General features: G+C 41.0%; 2 protein-coding genes across 2 annotated transcripts in view; one reads left to right on the forward strand and one right to left on the reverse strand.

Moving 5' to 3' along the window:
• Positions 1–4,526: 4,526 nt before the first annotated feature.
• On the forward strand, positions 4,527–12,688 carry LOC102230456 (transient receptor potential cation channel subfamily V member 1-like). Its single transcript, XM_023342482.1, is given in 16 exon segments — positions 4,527–4,561; positions 4,563–4,784; positions 4,944–5,098; positions 5,187–5,339; positions 5,475–5,612; positions 7,394–7,689; positions 7,834–8,010; positions 8,088–8,246; positions 8,319–8,411; positions 8,501–8,571; positions 9,008–9,173; positions 9,246–9,312; positions 9,415–9,743; positions 9,815–9,936; positions 10,872–10,993; positions 11,071–12,688. Coding segments are annotated over 16 exon segments (2,373 nt in total). The 5' UTR covers positions 4,527–4,541; the 3' UTR covers positions 11,154–12,688.
• Positions 12,286–20,143, reverse strand: part of fam222b (family with sequence similarity 222 member B) — a 50,716-nt gene continuing 42,858 nt past the window's right edge. The window contains exon 3 of the mRNA XM_005800818.2: positions 12,286–15,960. Coding sequence (XP_005800875.1) covers positions 14,282–15,960 — 1,679 coding nt within the window. The 3' untranslated portion in view covers positions 12,286–14,281. The remainder of the gene's footprint in view (positions 15,961–20,143) is intronic.

Below are 20,143 nucleotides of genomic sequence, written 5' to 3' on the forward strand. Positions count from 1 at the left end.
CTTGTTTTTGTGACATGTTTATTAGCTTCCAATGTTATTTTGTGCTTTTGCAGAGCTTATCTCATGTTTCTGAGCTGCAGGAATCAATACATCCTCTAATATTACAGGAAATTCAGACATGCGGAGCATGCTCTTGCACAGACTCCCAACCACAAAAAAAAATGTTTATGGAAGAGTGTTTTCTTTATATTAGTGATATGACTGGATGATTTCACAACTCAGACAAGGCTAAAATAAAATGAACCTACTTCTGTTTTCCTCTTTTTTTTGTTGCTGTGCTGATGTGTAATAATCATACGGTGGGGGTCCAAACATGTGATTTCCCATTATTCTCAGAAAGGAGAACAAGGAGCCACCGATGATGTCTGTAACCTCCCCTGGCTTCCTGAGCTGTCTGATTTATGGTGATGAACTGAACTCTGGGAGAATATCTCACATCTTGTGTTTGTTGAATGGATTCTTTAATAAATTCTGTTGTTAAAGAATTCGATTTGACCCCGGAGAAGCAAATAGTTGTCAGATCAAGTGATGTGTGTGTAACTGCTGCCATGGAAATCTTCTAAATAAACAGCTTTGTTTGTCACCAGGAAGGAAAGATCACATGTCCGAAAGAAATAAGAGTGTATTTAAAGGCCAGAGATGTGAAACTTTGTGGTAAACATGATTCACACTGGATTTAAACATGCTCAGTGATCTGTTCCTCATTGGTTACAGGAAACTGGTTTGCCATGTAATTGATCTAGTAGAGAGAAGGGTTACATGTCCAAATGTGATCGAAACGTATTGAGATTTCTTCTCTTGACTGCTTTCAATCAATCAATCACTGGTAAAGACGTGTTAAAAAAAAAACTTCAAATAAATTAATGGACATATAGAGTTAAAATATCAAACTGTTAATTCGTGCACATTTATTTAGTGGTGAAACAAATTCCCCTTTAATATTTTTCGGTTAATTAAAATTCAGATTAATAAATTCAACTCAAGCATTTTTCAAGGTGCACTTTACCATCTACATAGATCAGAGTTTTTAACTTTTATTTAACTTTTAGTCAGTTATCAATTCCTTTATTGTGGGAAAGATAAATGGGAAAGACAAGAGAACATGCCATCCAGATGAGGCAGAGTTTGTTCAATCAAGAAAATGCCACCGGAAAATAAGCTCACCCATATTTACAGTCGTGGCAATGGGTAAAAATATCTGGAACAGTGACAAATAATGCCACTTTGGATAGTCGGAAAGACGTGAAGACACGAGAAATCAAATAGTTTCCAAAATTGCAATGACTCCAAGACATATAAAACAATCTTCCTCCCAAATGGTATCAGGATAAAAAAGCCTTTTAGAGCTCATCACAAATCATATCCTTTATTTATTCTGGACAGAAAAATGTCTCATTGAGATTAAAAAGCCTTTTTGAAGAAAGATCTGACATATTCAAAATGTAAAGCTCCAGTGGGGGTTTATCTGGAACCGATGTGACTTAGATCAAGCTTTCTATTGGCAGTAAACACTGTTTCTTCATGGTATAAGAAGTGAAGTTGATGGAAGTTGTAGTGAAAACCTACATTAAGGGACAGAGCAGACTGTACTTCCTGAAGAAGCTTAGGTCTTTCTATGTTTACAGTAAGACGCTGTGAACATAGAAGAGGTCTGTTATTGAGAGCGAAATATAGGCTGCCATCATTTGTCGGGCAGATAAAACATAAAACAAAGATCATAACGTACAACACTGAGCATTCAGAGACTGTAATATAACCTCTGAGGTTTCTTCAGTAGAGAAGAAACCTGGCTTTGGCGCACCCTTCCTGCCCACAGCTGTAACCACCGTCAGTAACTGAGTGAGGTGAGCTGAAGTTTGGATAGAATAAGAGAAGAAGCAGAAAGTCTAGACCAGCGTTTCCCAATTCCGGTCCTCAGGCCTCCCTGCCCTGCATGTTTTAGGTGTTTCCCTTCTGCTACACACCTGGATTGAATATATGGGTGATCAACAGGTTTCTGCAGCACTTGATGGTCATGCAATCATTTGAATCAGCTGCTCTGGAATAGAGGCACATCTAAAACATGCAGAGCAGGGAGGCCTGAGGACCGGAATTGGGAAACGCTGGTCTAGACCATCTGGAGAGATTGTGCAAAGAGCAATGCTCAAAGATCCCCCTTATCTGTAGGAAATGTTATGAAATAAAAGCTACATTTATCCTGTTTTACACATCTGACAGACCTCTGAAATAAAAGAGTAAAGTTTCCCGATGCACTAAATGCTGGCTACTTAAAGTACAACGAAATGCCTTTCATAGCTTGTAAATAATACGGTAAACAGTTAAAGTTATATAAAAAATCAACTACAAACAAATATGCTTAAGATAAATTACCCATTGAGATTACTAAAGGATTTCTAAACCCAGTGGAAAATGGCATATAAACTCTTACCTATAACACAATTAGACAACATATAAATAAATCAGCTACCATCAATTTAAATAAAGCATTAAGATTATCTAAGAGACTCTCTTTGAATTTGACTGCAGTGGAGTGAACAGTATCTTTAAAGCTTGAGGTTCAGGAATCAACATCTCCTAAGTGCTTCCCCGAAAGGAGATAAGAGAAAAGATTATCTGTGCATTTACTTTTCTATCATGATAGTTGCAGCAAGACGTTTGTTAGCTAAAGTAATGGCAAATGACTGGATTTCTTTTTCAAGCACAGAATACTAAATGATGGGATTAGATTAAGATACCAAGAAATTTTAATGGATTTACAATTTCAGCTGAAAATGCATTTTTAGCTTTCAAAAATCCTAAATGTCTAGGGGTGAACTGATTGCAGTTTTCTGTCCAATCGCCAATTACGACCTTTAAAAAGCCTGACCTGCTGATTCCAATTTTGTATGATACAGATTTATTTTTTCGTCTGAAATGTTGCTACATATAGCAAGAAAGTCGCTGAGTTGTCAGCAGTGGGGTGACTATTGCAAACCTGCAGACATGACCATGTAGGCGGATCTGTCAGTCAAACCTTTCTGGTTGTGTTGAGATTAAAAAATTCTGTATTTTTCCTCTATCTCTTTTAGCTAGTTGCAAAGCTAAAGCTAAAACAATTAACATGTTAGGAAATGCCCTCAAAGCTACAGTTAGGATTTGACACACTAGGGCACATTTGTCAAACTCAAGGCCCGTGGGCCAAATCCAGCCCGCAGTAGGTTTTTATGTGGCCCTCAAGATTCTAGACCAAACACTGAATGTGCTTAAATATTATGTTATCAACCAAATTAATTCCGTTTTTATTCATTTACTGCCAAATTATATCAATCAGTCCCTCCAGTTTCTTCAGAATTATTGTGGAAATTCACAAAGTCAACAAATCCCAGCACTTTTCTCAGCTAATAGTTGGGAGTTTATTGTAGATTTTTCTCAAAAATTGTGAAAACCTTTCTTACCTGTACTAAACAGCTGGCACAGTCTTAACTGATGTCAGATTATAGTCTATTATCAATACGAGTGATAAAAAGTCACATTTACCGTCATAAATAAGAGCAAATATTTCCAAATTACTACCACAAACAAGTTTTATTGCAAAAAAATCACAAAATCCTGGAGGGACTGAAAAGATATTCAATAATATTATTTAATTTTAAGAACTCATTGATATTTTATCAGTTTGTGAACAGGTTTTATCAATACATTCTGGCACAACCGGCCCTTTAAGAGCACTCATGATCTTTATTTGGCCCAAAACAAAAATGAGTTTGACACCCCTGCACTAGGGAATGCCCTCTTTAGGGCATAGCATAGACATGCTAACAAAGGAAGTTACCAAGTGTTGCTTGTTGCTATTTTGTCCTGCTAACTCCTAAAAGTAGCATGAGAAATGGACCAGCTGTATTTCGGTATTAATAAATAGAATTCATAAATTAAACTCACTGACTCTTCTTCAACCTCACACACCAAGAACTCAGCATGGAGAACAGATAAATTCTCCACAGTTGATTTTTAGACCTTTGACGAGGCAGATAAGATCAGTGGATAAGAGCAGCTTCACACTAAATATCCAACAATCACCAATCTCACAAAATAAAGGAAAATCTTGGCCGATTTATCGGTGTACCCCTATTAATAACCTCTTTGAGTTTAATCCTATTCATTCCCATTATCATGACACCATAATTATATGGATTTCACTGCAGCCTACTTAATATTTGTTATAAGTCCTGTTAAATAAAGCAAGGGACTGAGACAGCAGCTTTGTGGAACCCCAATCTACAACCAGCTGAGTAAACCTGGATTTGTTCTGTCTCAAAACTATAACCAACTGGTAATTGAACTACACAGGCCAAGAGTGGTTAGCTTTCTAACCAGAAAGCCATTGTTAAAACACAACAGTAGTCAAGAAAAGACATCATGACCATGTAGGCGGATCTGTCAGTCAAAGAGACTGACAGATCTGTTTGGGTAAATACCTCCTTCATAATATTCAGAAGGTATTTACCCAAAAATGATTATACTTTTGTTCCCTTTGAGACCAACTGAACGTTAAAACACTTGTCATGTTTCATTCCAGATTACCAGTTTTATGTAAAGATGAGAAAATCAGAGCTTTTTGATTTCCATCTGGAGGCAGATGACAGAACGGAGGAGGAGAAACGGAAGCAAAAGGCACCAAAGAAGGATGGCTTGGCTTCTGCTTTAGGGTGGAGCAAGGAGCCCCCTAAGGCCCCCATGGACACCGACTACCAGGAGGAAATGGAGCCGGTCAAGCCTCAAATCCGATTCAATCTCAACTTTGACAAGTGAGTCTCTGCACACAGACATAGATTCTGCCTTAATTTCCCATTACATCACCACATGGGTACTGTGAGCTGTCAAGCCACTTATTACTGATTACAATGGACTACAAAACTGCTCGATCCACAGTAAACCCTGAGATATGCAACAACTTTTGTTTCCAGAGAGATTCGAGGTGAGGCATCACAGCCAAAGAGAGACAGCTCCACTTTCACCATTGAGCGTCTGTTTGAAGCAGTGGCCAGCAGGGACGTCAACAAACTGGACGGCCTATACCAGTACTTGAATCAGAACATGAAAAAACTCTCTGACTCTCTGTGTAAGTGTGTAAGGTAGCCATAACCCAGCAGGTGTCCCAAACAGCAGATCTGTGTTCTGACTCCCTCAACATGCGGTCACATCTACAGATCAGTCGTACGGTAAAACCGCCCTGATGAAAGCTCTGCTGCACCTCAAAGATGGCAAGAACGAAACCATAGAGGAGCTGGTCGACGTTTCAGAGAGGATCGGCGACATAAAAGAGTTTGTGAACGCCGCCTTCACCGATAGCTACTATAAAGGTCAACTTTCTTCTGAATAAAAGCTTAAACATGTCAGTCTGCTCTCTTTTTCCATGTTCCACTGTTTTTCAATAATGTCCTTTTTTAAACAATAACAAAATAATAAAATATGTGTTTTGCTATGACTTCTTATAGGTCAAACTGCTCTACATATAGCCATTGAGAGGAGGAGTGTGTCCTATGTAAAGCTGCTGGTCAGCAAAGGTGCAGATGTTCATGCCAAAGCCTGTGGGAAGTTTTTTCAGCCTCATGATGGTCCCAACTTCTACTTTGGTACATCTTTTTTCTCATAGCACACTGATTTGCTTCTGACAAAGGTTTTTGATTTACCTAAACACAGCAGTTCTGACCAAAGTTTCTATGTAACAAAAGGATTCAGCCGGAAGACCATTCTAAATGTCTTATTGGTGGGCATTAAGTCATGCTAGGAGATTTCACACTGCTTGAAACAGATTTTCATTAAGACAGGCGTTGCCAAAATCTATTCCAAATTAACATTAAGTCATCAAAATAAACAACAAAACCATATTTATTACCTCAAAATGTCTATAGCAGGGGTCTCAAACTCCAGTCCTCGAGGGCCACAGTCCTGCAACTTTTAGATGTGCCTCTGCTGCACCACACCTGAATAGAATAATTAGGTCATTAGCAAGGCTTTGGAGAATTTATCTACACAAGGAGGATGTAATTAAGCCATTTCATTCCAGTGTTTTGTACCTGTGGCACATCTAAAAACTGTAGGTTTGCGGCCCTGGAGGACTGGAGTTTGAGACCCCTGGATAGTGACTTGAAGGAGTTTTAGTTTTACACTTGTTAGAATGTCCAGATTTGACATAAGAACATTTATTAGAAATGTTCCTGGGAATCAAAATTTCTCGTCAACCATGGCCTCAAAACTTAACATAGTTTTTTGTTGTTTTTTTGCACATCTTATTTGCACTTCGGACAATTTAAATCTTTAAAACTTGTTGAATATGTCTTTGACAAGGTATAAAGTCACAAAACCATACTTCTTTCACATTTTCTAATAAGTAGTAAGGTAATAAGGGTTGTCGTTTGTAAAATTAAAGTGACGCAGGCAAAAATCAACAGCAAATTAACAACCGTTAAGAGAAAAGTAATGCAGTCTCATTTTTCAAAGTCATATTTTCACCATCTTATTCATTCATTCATTTATAAATGTCACCGTTTAAAACAAAAATATTTAATTAGCAAGCTAAATTTGTAATACCTATTTATGTAATATGTAGATTTAATAAACTCGGTCATACGAACCTCTCTGTAGCTGGCGAGACTGAATTACTTCCCGTCACCTCTTCGTCATCGTTTCTTTTCAATATCTATGTATTTTTTGTACATTTCAGCTTAAAACAAATGACGAGCAGTTTTAATTTCAACAGACGTCAACATTAATCATCAGCAGGAGTTCATAAAGAGGTTCACAAAACTCAGCTTTTATTTTTATTGTCCACTTCCGGCTATCGGCACGTGAAGTTTTATATTAGCTTAAATATTTAGCTGAGTGCTACCTCGGGGATAAATATTTAGCTTGAAGCTAAATGCTTGCTAATAGTTTGAAAACTAAATATTTAGCTAGCAAGCTAAGTATTTAGTTTGAAACTAAATACTTAGCTTGCTAGCTAAATATTTAGTTTCAAACTAAATACTTAGCTTGCTAGCTAACAGACAATAGTAGTTAGCTGCACAAGTGTGATTTTACTTACATTTTCTCCACTCCACACTGGCTGGAAATAATTTCTACACCATCACTAGAATTTGGATATATTTACATTTAATTTCTCAAATGATATAACTATTAGGGCTCCACAGTATATATTGTCGTCACAAAATCAGTGTGCGCAACATTAACATCACACTTACTGTTTGGACTGCAATGGCTAATATAAGAGTTCTGAAGTTGTGTTTTCCATAGTTATGCAATATTCTGCCAGTAGCACAGTCTCAAGGTGGCAAAAGTTCACAGTTTTCTGGCATCCTGTGTTTGTAAAGGTAGCACATGTTGTGACTCATGTTGTTTAATTATTCCATTATAGGTGAGCTGCCCCTGTCTCTAGCAGCCTGCACAAACCAGCCTGACATAGTGAGCTACTTAATGGAGAATGAGTTTCCAGCGGACGCCAAGATGGCAGACTCTCACGGCAACACAGTGCTGCACGCCCTGGTGTTGGTGGCCGATAACTCGAAGGAGAACACAGAATTCGTAACGGCCATTTATGATCGCATCCTAAAGACCAATGCCCGACTGCATCCCAAGATAAAGCTGGAGGAGAAAGAGAACAACGATGGACTCACACCTCTCAAACTGGCTGCCAAGAATGGCAAGATTGGGGTAAATGCAAACCCAGAGTAACTTTAAAAAGAAATAAGACTAATATGGTATTCTATGACTAGAATAGAATCATTTTGTCTCTAACCAGGTGAGTCTGAACTGTCACAGATTGTTTATAACTTCCTTTCTTTTATTTGTCTACAGGTATTTTCTCACATCCTACAAAGGGAATTCCAGGTGAATCACTTCAAGCACTTGTCCCGTAAATTCACTGAGTGGGCTTATGGACCCGTCCACAGTTCTCTGTATGACCTGACCTCTGTGGACTCATACGAGAACAACTCTGTTCTGGAAATTCTAATCTATGGCAGTGAAATTCCCGTGAGTCCCAGCTTTGCAGGCAAACTCAGAAAAACCTTAAGCTGTCATTAAGGTCACAAGGTCGTGTCTCTTGTCAGAACCGCCACGAGATGCTGGAGAAGGAGCCGCTCAGCTGCCTCCTGGAGGATAAGTGGAAGAAGTTTGGATGTGGAATGTTTTTTTTCAACTTCCTGGTCTACCTTGTGTACCTGATCATCTTCACTGTTGTAGCCTACAATAAAAAAGATGCTACACAGGTAAACAGATTTAAACAGTGATTAACAGAACCTGAGACGGACCTGAACTAATGTCTCCTCTGTGTCCCACAGCTTCCGTTTATCCCTGACGACGCCTGGGATTACCTGTATGTTTCAGGCCAGCTGCTGACTTTACTAGCAAACTGCTATTTCTTTGTCACAGGGGTATGTGAGCCACATTTTCGCCCAGTGGTTTATGTTGCCATCTTGTGGCAGTTTAAGTTAATAAAACCTCTGATTGTCAAAATCCCCAGATTATAGAAATGAAGAGGAAGAGGCCAAAGATGCAGACACTGCTGATTGATGGATATTATGAGATTCTCTTGTGAGTAGATTTTTCTACCGTTATTTTATTTCTACAGTGTCTAACACACATACTCTCTGACATTTTGAGGAATTTACTAGAATTTTGTATTATGCCAAACAAAAGCACAGCAGCTCATAATTATGAATTCAAAAGGAAATGAAATAATGTTTCCAAACCAAAATAATTGAAAATGAGGCAAGTATACACTCTTCTCCTGAGAGACTGACCTCATTTTTTAAAATCTTTCTTCCTACACAAAGGTATATATCTATCTGTATTGTTTTATCATATAAAATCCAAAGAAATTGAATGGTTTTGTTACAGGTTTGTGGTTGTAATAAGTCAATACTTGAAACAGTTCACTAGATATGACTATTTCTGCAAAGACTGTAGTGACTACAAGTAAACTTGGGTCACATGCACTGAGTGAATCTAACATCCATGCTGTCGTTAGCTTCGCGCAGGGCTTACTGTTCCTGGTCGCCACTGTTCTGTACTGGGCGGGGAGGCAGGAGTACCTGGGCTTCCTGGTGATCTGTCTGGCTCTCAGCTGGGTGAACGTGCTGTACTACTCCAGGGGCGACAAACACATGGGCATCTACAGTGTCATGATACAGAAGGTAGCCATATCAAAGAGCTGCAACTTACATTGCAATGGACAGTTTGCCATCTAATACCTGATTTCTTCGCAGATGATCCTCAGCGATATCCTGCGCTTCCTTTTTGTTTATATTGTTTTCCTCTTTGGATTCTCAGCAGGTATTTTATCTTATCCCGAGTAAGTTGAGAGTTAACAACTCCGGGCTTGTCTGTATTTTCACCCCTGATTGACATAAAATTACATTTTGTCTCCTGTTACAGCCGTCGTCACACTGCTCATACAACCTCCTCCTGAAAACAGAACAGGAAAAGGGAGGCAAGGATTTTTTGCTACCTCCAAACCCGACACAGAGTGTTTCACGCCCAGCTACAGAAACATCTCCTACACTACCCTGCAGCTCTTCAAGTTCACCATCGGCATGGGCGACATGGAGTTCACCCAGGAGTACCAGTACATGGAGGTCTTCTACGTCCTCCTCATCGGCTACATCATTCTCACCTACATCTTGCTCCTCAACATGCTTATAGCCCTAATGAGCCGCACAGTGGAAAAGATCACCACGGAGAGCGCCAGCATTTGGAGGCTGCAGGTGAGTGACTGGCATTCCTTTTGGTATTTATTGAAGAGAGCAGTAGTTACAAGGGTTGCTGTCGTCCCCAGAGGGCTGTCACAATCATGGACATGGAGAGGCGGCTACCCTGCTGTCTGAAGAAGAGTTTTCGCTCTGGGGTGGAGAGGAAACTCTGTACAGCTATTGGAGACGATCGTCGGAGGTGTTTCAGGTAGGCCTCTTTATGTTTATTTCAGCTACTCAAACACACAAAGGGCTGTGAAACCTATATTTATAGTTTGAGATTTGCAAAACCTGATTCTTTACCATCCACCATCCACATTTAACTAGCCTGGTTGGCATTCATCTGTCCCAGCTCTAGATACAGGTGATGTGGTTTGGCGAGTCATTGTCTTGCTGACTCTTGAGCAACAATGAGTACCATACATAGACATTCAAGTCATACTTGAGACAGTACTTTGGAGAATAAACACAAATTAATAAACGACGAAACAAGCAAGAACCCAGGAGAAAACAAGACACACAAACAAAATCCCAGCAATTATTTCCAGAAGTACATGGATAAGAAGTAGATAAATAAAAAAATAAACAAACAGAGGTAACAGAAAGTAAATAAAATATAAAAACCTAGTTTAGGTTATTTTGCCAACCAGTTCTGGATCAGATATGAACCAATTCAATTGTTTGTTGATTTAACATACTGAATTACTCTTTACTAGGTTAGATTTTTAAGTAAATAATATGTTAAAGTACTAACATTTAGCATTGCGGCAAAAAGAGAGTGAGTTAAAAGGAGTAATCTTTAACCTGGAGGACTGAACAGGTAACATTTGGCTAAATATAAAAGTATGTCTGGTTTCAACTGTATGCAGTTTAATATATTTTTTTGGACATTTCTTACCCTGTGAAGCAAAACTCCTGATTCTACTGACTCATCTTCTGAGCAGCTGAATAACTGGGAAACCTCAGCAAGAACTAATCAGAAAGCTGAGACAAAGGTTTAGTGCTGCATGTAATTAACAGAAAATTCAGCTGTGTGTTCAGGGTCAACTGATGCACAGTTCACAAAGTTTCAAGCTACTTAAAGCTACCTCAGGTGTTGCACAGCTGGAAATAAGGGAAGCATGCGTCGCCTTGTGTCCTTAGGGTCGAGGAAATGAACTGGAACAAATGGAACACCAACCTGGTCAACATCAGTGAGGATCCAGGATGCTGTGATCTGAGCCAGCAGCCTGATTTGGACAGCCCTTCCAGAGGGTTTAACAGAGGTTGTTAAAAAAAAAAAAGAAGTCTCCAAGACTGTACATAAATCCAGATCTTGTAATATTTCCTTGTTTTTCCACAGGGAGGAGCTGGAGAGACATTTTCATGGAGGGTTCTTGGAGGAGGAGGAGGCCGCCTCAGTCCACCGAGATGAGCCTCCTGTAAATCTGAAGAGTTAAACATGGTTGCTCAGCCCGAATGATACGAGCAACAAGGCTTTCCAACTCAAACATATTGTTGAACAGAGAAAAGCTTGAACTGATGCCCTAACTGACTTGCAGTGTTTGCGTTGTTGTAAACACAATTTCAAAAGAAACATTCAAGCAATATCAACAGTAGCAAAGAAAATATTGAGGGTCTTTCTGTGTTTGACGTCAATAGCTCTATTAAAAAATTACCTTTAGGCATGCTGTAGCAAGTTTTGCTTAATCCTAGATGAAATGTTGTATTTTTTATTAAAATGTCTTGTGATGTGCATGTCAACGAGCTGATTTTGAACGTGAGCGGTGCAAAGACGCCCAAACCTTCCAGCGCCTCTGGCGTGGCTTAAAATCCATCATGGCGTTGTGCTGATCACCAAGGTGCTGATCCTGCCTCTCCTGCTGTGTGCCCTTTATACAGGTCCCATTTTCATCACAGCCAGACAAGCTAAATCTACTGCAGTCAGATCAGGCCTGCAGATTTCACAGCTTGCTCCATCTACTCGACTTCCTCTGGCCATGAGGCAGAGGCAGGCCTGCATAAAGGGCATGAAAGCACAGCAATCGGAGCAACAATCGCCACCTTCGGCTCCGGCTGACACAGTTACAAATTATACGTGCTCCAGACCTTTTTGTTCAGTCACTTCTTTGGCTGTGAGGCTCTAGTCGAAGTTTTCTTGTGTTACGCAAATAAAAGGTGATAATTTTGGTTTTTCAGAGATACATTTGAGCATTTTTTTTTTGCCTAGTTATAATTTAATATTTAATCCAAATAGGATAAAATATACAGGTATGATTTTGACAAAAACATTTTGTGGAGACATCAAAGTACATCTGGCATCATATTTGATCAGTATTCTGTTTGAGAAGGTTATAGTTCAATTAAAAGCCGGCCATGCAGCCGGCTTTTAAGATTAGTCCATAATTGGGTTTTGGTCTGGGTCACTCCAGAAGCTTAGTGTTAACCTACCTTATCCATTCCAGAACCAGACTTGTATGCATTTCCAGATTGTTGACACCAGGACAACGATCCCAAACACGAGTCAAATCAGGCCCGACTCCTCTAAATTGTTCAAATGACAGTTCTGACACATTTCAAAGCATAAATTAGAACTTTATTTTATTATTACAATATTACAAAAAGAGTAGCACAACTCTCACGCTCTTGCCTCTTATCTGTCGTACAGAATGACACAAAAGAAAGGCTCGTGGACCTTCTTCCATTTCACAGCAATAGTACAAGAAACAAAAGAGGAAAATAAAATTTAAATAACAAGCAAATCAAGTATCATAAATAGTCACAACTGCAAACTGAAGCTTTGAAACTGGAAAAAAAAGTTACAGCTCAGTAACTACACATTGCTAAAAATATATAATTACAAAATATTCCTCCTTTTTCTTGCTTTCCAACCATAAGGAATCTCTAAGGAATTGCTTTCGATGGAAAAAAAAACTTCATTCAAATTAAAAGGCAAAAAAAAAAAAAAAAAATTGCTGTTTCTGTATGTCCTTTCCCTCCTCCTTCTCTTTATTTGGGTTTTTTTTTTATTAAAACCATGCTCATTGTCAAAGGAAAGTCCAAGGACCAAACACTTAAGGCTTTTTAAGGGCTGTTAGGGAGTTAGGTGAACAAAACATAGGTGTCATTGTGGTATTATACACACACACACTTGCGCACACACGCCAACGCTCACTTTTAACTGCGCCGGCAACATTCACACACAATCATTAAAAGTTACAGTAGTCTAGTAGGTAAGCCAGTGTACAAGAAAATAAACAATGCATTTGCTGTTTTTTCACGTCGAACCGAAACGCCGGTTTCGTTTACCCTCCGAACGATCTTGCAAGTGATCAATTTGGTCTATTAGAGCAGACTTCACATCAGCATCAGTAGCAACTCACGTGTGACTGGGTTTCTAACCCGGTTGGGGGCTTAGAAAGCTCTGCCTTGGCTTTAGATTCTGCATCGCATTGAAACAAACTTCTTCAGTGTCCGCAAAGCCGACAGATCCCTTTCGATACCTGCAAAACGAAGAGCCTCGACATTCAAGTAATACATTTTGTTACAAAAACAAAAAGAAAAAAAAAATCTAAAAAGTCTAAAAAGTAGACAAAGATGTGATGGCACAATTTCATACTGGTGTCTTCATCAACCTGACTTTGGCCATTTTAAGGTAGAGGAGGGAAACGGTTTTCATTATTTTCTGCCCTTAGTATTTCTGACTCTTGTTGCCAAATGTGGCTCTAGCAACAAGGCTTATTTTTTAAATACCTGAATTCACTGCAGCATTATAAGCAGAACAGAGCATTGGCTTTTTTTTGTCATATTTGCTCCTGCTTTATCTTCATAATGTACAAACAACCTGATTACATGCTTCTTTTACCAACTGAAAGGAGTTTATCTGTAATAGTCCTATTATACAAATAAATTAAAAGAACAAAAAACCTCTGCTGACATGTAACCTACTAATTATTGTAGCCCCTTTCCCATCGATCTTCTTTTCTCTGCATGGAAGTGATTGTACTTAATTTTGGCGTCATCACCAAAGTGAAGTCTAAACCAGTCGCAGCCAAAAAAATTCCTGATATTGTCCTGTAAAATCACACAAAGAAAAGCGAAAATATCAGCTGATGTCACCATTTTTCTGTGAGCGATGACTTTTACTTCTTTCTTACATGCATAAGAAAAGTCACGTTACGGATCTGAAGTAGAGATAACGTGGAATCTGTTCAAATCCAGGCACAGAAATTCAATGTATGGTCAAGGAAGAAGCAGAGAGGATTGCGAGTGTGTATACACACACACACACACGCCCACACACACACACACACACATTTCAGGAAATAATAGCTACCTGTAGAGCCAGGAAAAAAGCAAAACTAAAAATCAAGGAATTGATCACTTGCAAGATGAAACGCAAAAACAAAAAGGAGAAGAAGAAAAAAAAAACTATTGTTCTGCGTTAAATATATTATTTTACCCTCTTTAATACTTGATGTCCTTTAGGTTATCTGTTGAGTTTTATTCTTGTGATTCCTTTCTTAAGACTAAACAAAGGGGCTTGATAATGGTTGTGGAGACAAGGCCATAGCTTATCTGTACCCTGGGTGCTGGATGAGGGCGGTTCTGCCATCTCCGACCTCTGGACCTACCCTGTTCAGAGGGGGCCTGTGCATCTTGCCCATCAACCCGAGATTCTGATCGCGGAAGTAGGGCGTCTGGAAGTCCCCACCCAAGTAATCTGCTGTTTGCATCAGATTAGTCTGGCCGGAGGAGGACGTGGTGGAGCTTGTTGCGAGCCTGTAATGGGGACCCCCAGGGGGCCCACAGTCCAGCGTGGTACACCCTCCCGGGCCGGCGTTGTGGAATGGCATGGCTACGTCCTGAGACCCCGAGCTGTCACTGTTGGGCGTGGGAAGGATGCTGCTGCTCCAGATGTGGGACTGGAAGTAGTGGCCGTTGGTGTAGTGGGCCATGGGGCCGGGCATGTTGCTGTTGACAGGTGGGGAGGGGGTGGGCCGGTCCAGCGGAGGCTTCAGTGAGTACGGCTGACCCCCTAGCACTTCCCCGGGGTAGCCCATGCCTTTGAACTGGAAAGATGGGTCCCTAGAAGGCTGTTTGCAGAGGTGTGTCATGCTGTTCTGAATATGGGGTACGTGGGTCAGCTGATGGGGGTTCCAGGAGCGCATCTTCTGCTGCTGCTGCTGGGCGGTGTGTTGGAGCGGATTCGGTGGTGGGTGAACGTGGTGCTGCAGATGCTGCGGGTCAGCATGGATGGAAGGTAAGTGGTTCAAACCGGCCACGCTGGGCGGGGGATGCGCTCCCATCGGAGCAGTGGCTTTTTCTTGGGGGCCAATGACGCAGTTGGGTGGGGGAAAGCCGGGCGTGGCTGGGTTACTGTGCATGGAGACCCTGGAACACGCGCTGATGAGCAGGTTGCGACTGATGGGACTGGGGTTGGCGATCTGGCCTTCGCACATGGAGCTGGCCCCCGGGCCCTGGGCCCGCGCTTGGCAGAACTGGTTGAGCTGATGCACAATGGTGCTCAGGTCGGCCTGCCGGGCTTGGTGCAGCCCGGCGGCCATCGAGAGTGGAATGGTTGAGGTAGAGACGGTAACGTTAGGTGGCGCGTCGCCATCCGGCAGCTTCCTGCTCGCCTGCGGGCCGGGCGGCAGCTGTTGCTGAAGCATGACTGCGGGGGGGCCCTGCGGGTGGCCGAGGGCTGGGTGCTGGGTCAAAGTCTGGAGTCTGCTTGGCCCCTGAGGGTGCAGGGCCAAAGGGGGAGGGTGTCTAAGACTCTGAGTGTGAGCCTGTGGCTGAGAAAGGGGTAGGTGTAAAGTCTGAGGCAGGTCCTGCTGTTGGTGGGTCAAGCTGTGCTGGGGCCGGGGCAGGCTGGGCAGAGGTGGGTGGTGGTTTAAAGTGCTGGTTGAAGCCACTTGATAGGGTCCAGTGGGAGGGTTCATACTGACTTCAGAGTGCAAGCGAGCCCGGCTACCGTCGAAATCTTTCAGGACGCCTTTGACCGAGGGCGCCTTGACGATGGCGAGGAGGCCCGTCTTGGCACTGGCCTGAGAGGGGGGGTAAGGGCTGTAGCGCTGGCCTGACGTGTCCAGCCCGTTGACCGTGCGGCGCACGTGGTTGCGCTGGGGGACTTTGACACTATTGGGAAAGATCTTGATGGTAAGGGGGTTGTTGGCAACCTTCTTAGCATATGCGTCCAATTCTGCAGGGGTTGGAAACGGAGCGGATCTCATCCTTTGTACGGTGTCCCCTGGAGGAGGAGAACCAGGATAGACGGAGTTAGGAAGGCAAGAAGAGAAAACAAGGGAGGCAAAATGAAACGGACAATTCAATCTAGGTGAAATTATTGATCCGTTTCACATTTTGTCATGTTATAACCACAGATGTTAATATAGTAAATGATGCATGACATGAACCAGGGTATCTGCAGGTTTCAGCAAGTCAAATGTAAACCTTTTTAAGAATTTTTAATATCACCTTGAATGAAATTTAAGACAGAAAAAACTATAAATATGCATTACAACCATGCATAGCAAAAACGTCTGGGGTCTGTTTGTGGCTCTTGGCACTGCATATCTACAGCCTTTAGCCTCATATTGCTAATCTTAAATGTTTTTTCCCCCTGAATGTACCTAGCCTTATGGTAATAAATTTAAGTGCAGAATCTCCCAACGAGAAATGTTCACATTGTAAGGAGATGCAAAACTCGTTAAAACTAAAGTCTGTTAGTTTCTCATTTAAACCAGACAAGTTTTAAATCTTAAGAAACTAACTTTTTCATAACGAGACATAAAAATGTTCTTCTGACAGATTACAACTTGTTAAAAAGACATAAAGTCGTCCCCTCCGACTCTCCTCCTCGTCACCGTTTCTTCTAGACGACACTTAAACATCCCAAGAGGTTTTGCTCTTTTACTGTCATGAACTCTCTCATTTAAACAAGATGATATGTTGTTTTCAGCTAGACAGAAAGCGAGCTAGTGGCAAATGACAATAAATTTGTACTTATCCATGATGGATGCAAAGAAGCTAGCTAGCAGGAGTGTATTAGCAGCTAGCTACCGGTAGCCTCAACCACTCTAGTTATAGGACACAATGAAGATGTCTGCGTGAGACTAACTTTTGACTAACAGTAAAGTCCCACAAGAAAAAAAACATATATGAGAATATATAAGATTAAATAGTCCTGCCACAACAACATTTAAGAGCAGTGATTAGTGTATTTAAGCCCAACTATTCTTTTCTTTTTTGTGTGTGTAAATTTAAGACTTTTTAAGGACGCGAGGAAACCCTGCCAAATTGTCCGTCCTTCCTTGTTGCATGATGGTTCTACCACCACGTTTCTTCATATGCATAGTGTGTTCAGGTCAATGTGCAGAGGGAGATTTCTACTATAAAAGTTCAAATTTGGCCTCATCTGATTGGAGCATGCTCTTCCACGAGCTTCCTGATTCCCTCGTTTCAACAATTTGGAAATAGTTCAAAATTTGTACATATTTGTACCGAAATTGAATTAAAACACAGAGAGATTTTCAAGGGCAAATGCTTTCCCTGGATTTTAGAAAGCAATCTTGTCTAATGATATTCTCCTCAAAACCAGCAGTTCCCATTGGCCTGATCACCAGATGTAGATGAAGTCGAGGTTTTTCTCTTCTCAGCAGAAAATATCAAAGCTGACGTATTCGGATTCCAGTGAAATCCAGTAAAGTACAGTTGTTGGTGGCTTTTAGGTCAAAAGCTATTACCGGGGTCTAATTGACACATTCAGGCCAAGAATAAGTGCTGAGGGCTGGCTGCCATGTAGTGGGTGAATCACAAACCAAACAAAGAAGAGACAAAGTAATGGTCCCCTGTGGCTGCTACAGGGAGAAATAAAAAAGAACACACAGAGTGAAAGAGAGATGCAGAGAGCAGCCCCTCCATGACAGCAGACAACTAATCAGACACAGAGGCAGCGTCTCTGATGTGCAGGAACACCTCCTAGGACTCGGCTCACACACTTCTGCTGCACCTGCTAAGCACTGTGACTAAATTTAACAATGCCAGAGTGACAATGTGAACATGATTACCTGTTTGCGAATGTGGGAGGGTGTGAGGTTGTTCAAAAACGGCAACAACAGCCACAAAAATAGTTGGTTTACATGTCAAAATGATCCATTTAATCTGTTACCTTTTTTGTTTGTTGTTTTAAATCTGAGCAGATTTAAATGCGCAACCAGCCCAATTTTAACATACACAGAAGGCCATTTGTTGGCTACCTTATTAGATGGCGTCAAATAGATGCATATTACATTCTTTGATTTGATTATATTTTTCCACAACGGACAATCCCATAATTGTACAAGTACTGGTAACTTTACAAACCTTTTTTTTTTTTTAAAGTTATTGTGACTGAAGCATTTCTTCTATTTTTACTTTGAACTTACGTAAACTTTGTAAGTTGGTGACATTTTCTAGGAAATTCTGTTTACTAATTAATGACTTTCTGTGTCTCTGAGGAAGAAATATATGACATGATGCATGTGGTGGGAAACTGACTCATTTTGTTAGTGGCCGGCTGGAGGATGACCCACATACAGTCATATTCAATAAATTATAATATGATCTCTGACGAGGTTCGTTTGTCAGATTAAAACTACCTTTTAAAATAACCTTTAAACTGGGATTATGCATACTTTTCATTAAACCCACATTTCAGTATTATACATATTTTTATTGATCTGATGTAATATTCTAATTTTAAAGGTCATGTTCTCATTACTGTAAACAGAAACAGGTGGGGATCACCAGTTTGTGTGCAATTAATCTAAAAATGTGTTTCACTTAGTGAAAGTTCATGAAATTAATAGACTTTTCAATATTCCAGCTTGTTTAATGGGTCCATATATTTTGCCCCCTGCATACAGAGAATGGTAGGGAGCCGCACCACAGAGTGGCAACTTGGGGTCATCAGGTTTCCAGAACAACCATTAGAGAGTAATCATCAACATACGGTGTTAAGTGATTGATGGTGAGGAAAGCCAAAAAACATGATTACCTGTCCCAATTTTATGAATATTGAGATGTGGAGTTTGCTACTAGGAATTTTACTACTTTTCTGGTTTGAAGAACTAAAACTGAGCTTTGTGGCAACAACAGCCACACTTCAGGTGACACAACAGTTGAATATGTGGAAAAGTGTTCAGTAGATGGAGGACTTGTGATGCTGTGGGCCTGTTTGTCTTCCACAGATCCTGGGTCTTTGAAACACAGAGAGTTTACACTTTTTTTTATACATAAAAAAGTTATTCCTGAAATACTAGTTTCTGCTACGCTTGTAAGTCTGAAGCACAAGTAACATCCGCAAGGAAAAGCGATCGTCGGCAAAGCTGGTTGTCTTGGACCACTGAGGTTTAATGTTTGCTTCAGAAAACAATCTGATGGGACGCTGGAAAAGACCACTGTTGTGTTAAAGTTGTGCAGAAACAAATTCGCCCATCATTGAGTCTTTTCACAGCTGTTTCAGCAACATAGACATTCCCAACGCTGAATGTCCATAGTTCACATTTCAAAAGAAAATTTCAAATGAATGACATGCATAATAAAAGTATGAACTACACCTGTGACACAACTGCATTTAATTTTTTTTCCCTCTGACCAGGGGAGGAGGTACAATTAGCTCAGGCAAAATCAATGTCTACATGGCTAATTAGTCACCTGACTTTGGTGCAGAAATAGGAATAAATCAAGTATGTGAGATTCTGCTGGAAGTCTGCAGTTTCCTGTGACTGAGGGCTTCGGCTGAGTCTCTCAGCAGTCGGACTAACCTCGTGGGATGAGGCTCAGAGCTAAAGCGACTGAAGTGAGGGGCACGGACCAAGCAGAGCCAGTAGTCGTGCCAATCAGCTGATTAATTCCTGCTTTATTTGTGAGCAGGAAACAATGGGTAGTGATGTGTGGGGGCTGGCATGGGGCGGCACAAAGACATGCACTCGGAGGGAAAGGCTCCACTGAAACAAAGTGTTCAGCCCACTGATGGCACCCTCATTAATGCAGGGGTCCGGGCCAAGGAGCTGGAGCCTGACACCCGCCATCGGTGAGCCCCAGTGTCTGTCTGTCACTGAATAAATGCCAGGCTAAGCAAACAGAGAGAAATGAACACTTCCACACAAGCACACAGACATGCTGAGGATAGGTTTCGCCTGTCAAACACAAGGAATGATTAATGATCTTGCTGGAAATGATGTCTCGTTGTGACAGGAACAGACTGAATAAATACAGCGCTGATTTTACTGGAAAATGTAACCACAGTCGGGGATTCTGACAAAAGGACCGCATGGTGTGAAAACCTCCCGCCGCCTCGTGTCTTGCAGAAGAAAGGGATGGGAGTGAGAAGGAAGAGAGCGCCATGATCTGACGCAAGTCACAAAACATCTTGAGCATTTCATAATTAA

The sequence above is a fragment of the Xiphophorus maculatus genome, chromosome 11 (assembly GCF_002775205.1).
Source record: "Xiphophorus maculatus strain JP 163 A chromosome 11, X_maculatus-5.0-male, whole genome shotgun sequence".
Lineage (NCBI taxonomy): Eukaryota > Metazoa > Chordata > Actinopteri > Cyprinodontiformes > Poeciliidae > Xiphophorus > Xiphophorus maculatus.